The sequence below is a fragment of the Montipora foliosa genome, chromosome 2 (assembly GCF_036669935.1).
Source record: "Montipora foliosa isolate CH-2021 chromosome 2, ASM3666993v2, whole genome shotgun sequence".
In the NCBI taxonomy this organism is placed as follows: domain Eukaryota; kingdom Metazoa; phylum Cnidaria; class Anthozoa; order Scleractinia; family Acroporidae; genus Montipora; species Montipora foliosa.
The window spans coordinates 65,872,788-65,877,241 of record NC_090870.1 but is presented as its reverse complement, the minus strand read 5'-3'; the positions used below and the strand labels follow the sequence as shown (position 1 = coordinate 65,877,241).

General features: G+C 50.8%; 1 protein-coding gene across 1 annotated transcript; it reads right to left on the bottom strand.

Annotated features, from left to right (window-relative positions):
- Positions 1 to 2,501: 2,501 nt before the first annotated feature.
- LOC137991942 (craniofacial development protein 2-like) lies at positions 2,502 to 3,290 on the bottom strand. The gene has a single exon (XM_068836967.1). It carries the CDS (start codon positions 3,288 to 3,290, stop codon positions 2,502 to 2,504), a length of 789 nt encoding a protein of 262 aa, XP_068693068.1.
- Positions 3,291 to 4,454: the final 1,164 nt, after the last annotated feature.

Here is a 4,454-nt window from a genome sequence, read left to right as displayed (position 1 = left end):
GCGATACCGGTGCAACACTCTAACCAACTGAGTTCTCTACGCAATTGCAAAAATTGCGTTCACAACTACGAGGATCATAGCTTCACTTGGAAAGTTTATTGCAAGAAAAAGACATTTTTTTAAACATAACTTAATTTTTAACTCTTTTCACTACTAGTAGGCATCCTTCTGGCTCGGGAGACAATGGTTGCGCCCTGTCTTGTCAAATCAGTCTGGTTAAGAGCAGCGTCTGGAATGGCTCAGCAGCCCTAACCTGGCGTGACAGTCCTTGCCACAAGTGAGGCAAATGAAATCGGACGGCTGGTCTGAGGTCTGGCTCTGCCGTCTCTGTTTCCTCTGTTCCCTTTTGTTCTCCAGCTGGAGGTTCCTCTTTTCCTCCCTTCTCCTGACTCCCACATGCACAGTGTGGCGCCAGCATCCGCGGTCAGCTGCCGCAAGTTCCCAACTGTTCGGGTCAATGTCTGTCAACTTCATGTCTCTTTTGCAGACATCTTTGAAGCGTAGCATTGGGCGACCTACTGGGCGGCGTCCCAAGGCTAGCTGGCCGTACAGGATATCCTTGGGGATGCGTCCATCTTCCATGCGGTGCACATGTCCAAGCCAACGCATCCGACACTGGCAAAGCATGAGGTGCATGCTGAGGGAGCCTGCTTTCTCCAGCACTGCAGTGTTGGTGATTTTATCCTGCCATGTAATGCCCAGGATACGTCGGAGGCAGCGGAGGTGGAAGCTTTCCAGGCGATTCTCCTGTCTGGCGTATGTGGTCCAGGATTCACTACTGTATAGCAGGGTACTGAGGACGCACGCCTAATACACTTTGAGCTTGGTGTTTTCAGTCAACTGGTTGTTGCTCCACACTCTCTTATTCAACTTCTCCATGACGGCAGCGGCTTTGGCGATGCGCTTGGAGATTTCGGCATCGAGTGACAGGTTGTTGGCAACTGTTGAACCCAGGTACGTGAGGTGGTCAGTGACCTCAAGCTCCTCGTTCTCGATGCTGATCGATGGTGGTGCAGGGACATCCTGGCCCATGACGTTGGTTTTCTTGATGCTTATGGTCAGCCCAAACTGCTTGCAGGCATGGGCGAACCTGTCCATCAGTCGCTGGAGGACTTCTTCTGTGTGTGAGGCCAGGGCAGCATCGTCGGCAAACAGCATCTCTCTAATGAGAACTGTGCAGACCTTGGTCTTGGCTCTCAAGCGGGACAGGTTGAACAGCTTCCCGTCGCTTCTGGTATGCAGATGGATGCCCTCTTCAGACTCACCGGATGCAAACTTCAGCATCAAGAAAAAGAAGATTCCAAACAGTGTTGGCTCAAGTACACAGCCCTGCTTCACACCGCTTTTGATCGTGAATGGTTCCGATGATGCGCCATCAAAGCTGACAGTGCCCTTCATGTCGTCGTGGAAGGAGGCAGTGATGCTGAGCAACTGAGGGGGGCAGCCAATCTTCTTCAGCAGCTGGAACAGGCCTCTTCTGCTCACGAAGTCGAAAGCCTTGGTGAGGTCTATAAATGCCATGTAGAGTGGCATTTGTTGCTTGCGACATTTCCCCTGGAGCTGGCGTACAGAGAAAATCATGTCGACTGTGGACCTCTCTGCCCTGAACCCGCACTGGGACTCTGGGTAGACGCGATCAGCTCGGACCTGTAGACGAGCAAGGACCACACGTGCGAAGACTTTACCAACGATGCTGAGGAGGGATATGCCGCGGTAATTATTACAGTCACTGCGATCGCCCTTGTTCTTATATAGTGTGACGATCTTAGCTTCTCGCATGTCCTGCGGTACATTGCCTTCTCTCCAACACAGACAGAGAAGCTCGTGGAGTGGCTCAAAAAGGGCTGGTTTCCCGCACTTGATGATCTCAGGGGGTGTTCCGTCTTCACCTGGAGCTTTACCGCATGACAGAGCGTCAATTGCTTTGCTGAGTTCCTCCAACGTGGGTTCTGCATCTAGCTCCTCTAGCACGGGCAGATCTTCCAACGCATCGAGTGCTTCCTGGGAGACCAGATTTTCTCTGGAGTACAGCTCAAGGTAGTGTTCAACCCACCTTGTCATCTGTTTGTCTTGGTCTGTTAATACCTCCCCCGTCTTGGATTTCAGGGGTGCACACTTGTTCACTGGCTTGCCTGTCACTTGCTTGATGCCGTCATACATGCATCTGATGTTGCCGGTGTCTGAGACTTGCTGAATGTTCTCCGATAGCTGGAGCCAATAGTCGTTTGCGCAGCGGCGTGCTGTCTGCTGGGCCTTGCTTCGGGCAGCTTTCAGTGCCAGCAGATTCCTTCGAGATGGCTCGCGCTTATATTCGGTCATCGCGCTGCGTTTTGCGTTGATGACAGGCTCCATTTCTGCTATGTTGGCTTCAAACCAGTCCGCGTTCTTACGCTTTTTTTTGCCGTAGGTTTGGACTGCGGCACTGTAGATGGTATTGTAGATGGAGTTCCATCTATCCTCAGTGTTCTCCTCTTGTCTGTCAGTCAGTGTTTCTTCGAGCCTTACAATGAACTCATCGTTCTTTTGTGAGTAGGCTGTCTTGCTGGTGTTGATTTGGAGGCAATAAGCGAGTGGTCGGTGTCGCAGTCAGCGCTGTGGTAGGCTCTTGTGTTGCAGACACTGTTGAAAGAGTCTCGCCTAGTGACGACTAGATCCAGCTGGTGCCAATGTTTTGACCTGGGATGTCTCCAGGATACTTTGTGGCATGCTTTGTTCTGGAAGAAGGTGTTAGTTATGCATAGGTTGTGGTAACAGCAGAGTTCCAGAAGTCTCTGGCCGTTGTCGTTCATTTTCCCTGTGCCGTGGTGACCTAAGACGTTTGGCCATGCCTCACAATCTGAGCCTACCCTTGCATTGAAGTCGCCTATGACGTAGATATGCTCGGACGCTGGGATGGTGCTGAGTGCAGTATCCAGAGATTCGTAAAAGTGGTCCTTTGTTTCCACCGCAGCCAGTAGTGTTGGGGCATAAACACAGATGATGTTGACATGGCCCTCCACTGTTGAGAGACGCAGCTTGAGAATTCTCTCTGTCCCGTCTGTTGTAGGTTCTATCATCTGGAGCAGCGAATTCCTCACGGCAAAGCCCACTCCTTGTTCCCTGGGTTCGTCGGCACTTCTTCCTTGCCAAAAGAAGGTGTAGTTGTCCTCCTTAAGGGATCCATTTTCTGGGAGTCGTGTTTCCTGCAGGGCTGCGATATCGATATTCAATCTGTGCAGCTCGCGATCTATCACTGCTGTCTTGCGAGCATCGTCAATTGCTTGCAGATCCTCACACAGTCCGGGCCGCATGGTCCGTACATTCCAGCTCCCAATCCGGAAAGCTGATGTTATGGTTTTATTCTTTTGTTGTTTGCCTGGTGCGTGGTTGACGATCTGCTTGTTGAGCTTTGACTCTAAGCTCCAGGCACCCACTGAAGCAGGCAGACCGTGGCGGGTCAGTACCTTACTGTCCGGGGGCTGCCCGGCTTGAGGCGGGTGGTAGCTGACCAGTGGAACTACGATGGTCCCTCCCACCGTCGAGGACAACCCCTAGCGCCATACTCTACGCCAGTTGAGCATGGACTTATAACTGGTAAACTGCTGTCCGCCGTGTTGTGCTCTCACCGAATGGCGAGACTGGAGTGTCCTCTCCAGGGCGCAAGCCTGGGCGAAGTATATGGAGACCTTGTGCTGCTCATTCAACATGGCCCCCCTCTCGGCCGCACCAACTTGGTCCAAGGAAACCCCTGGAGCTGGTTTGGCTGCAGGAGCTGCCAGAGGGATGTCGACATCGGTGTTAATATCGCACAAACCTTACTGGCAGAATCTATTCACGCTTTCTGTTCATTCCTGCCGTGGAAAGTGCATCGTTAATTAAATCTTACCGTTCAAGCTGTTTTCATCCGGATTACGCTCAGTGACTACAATTAACCCTGAGAGATCGGCTACACAACGTGTGCGATACATTGACTGGTATTCAAATTTCGCTCTTCGTGTGTTGTCCTACGACTGACTGCGAAACAGAAACGCTATAACAATTTACGTGTTTTAACGGATGCTAAGAGTCCCTCATTCAAACTGAATTCTCTGGCATGGAAAATCCCCAAGCAGTCACGATCTCTCCTTCGAGGTATTTGACGGCACTTCCAAAGATCACTGTTCAATCCTAGTCGCTGATTTGCCTCACAAAACGCTAACTGCCATTAAAAAAAAAAAAATGAAAAAAAAAAAAATATATATATATATATATAGTTTGAGCACTCTGGCATGGCTTAGATGTACCACATGTGTGGAACATTTGGGGTGGCTTTATAAGCTTAACCTCCATCCCAGACATCAGCACTGCACTGATGAGGCCCAGAAGGCCAAAACAGTACTGTCTGCAGTTAGTGCGGCATTTCTGTGGGACTCCCTAAGGGCCAGTTTTTCTATGTGATAACGCTGGATCAACAAGTGATTCACAGGCGGACAAGG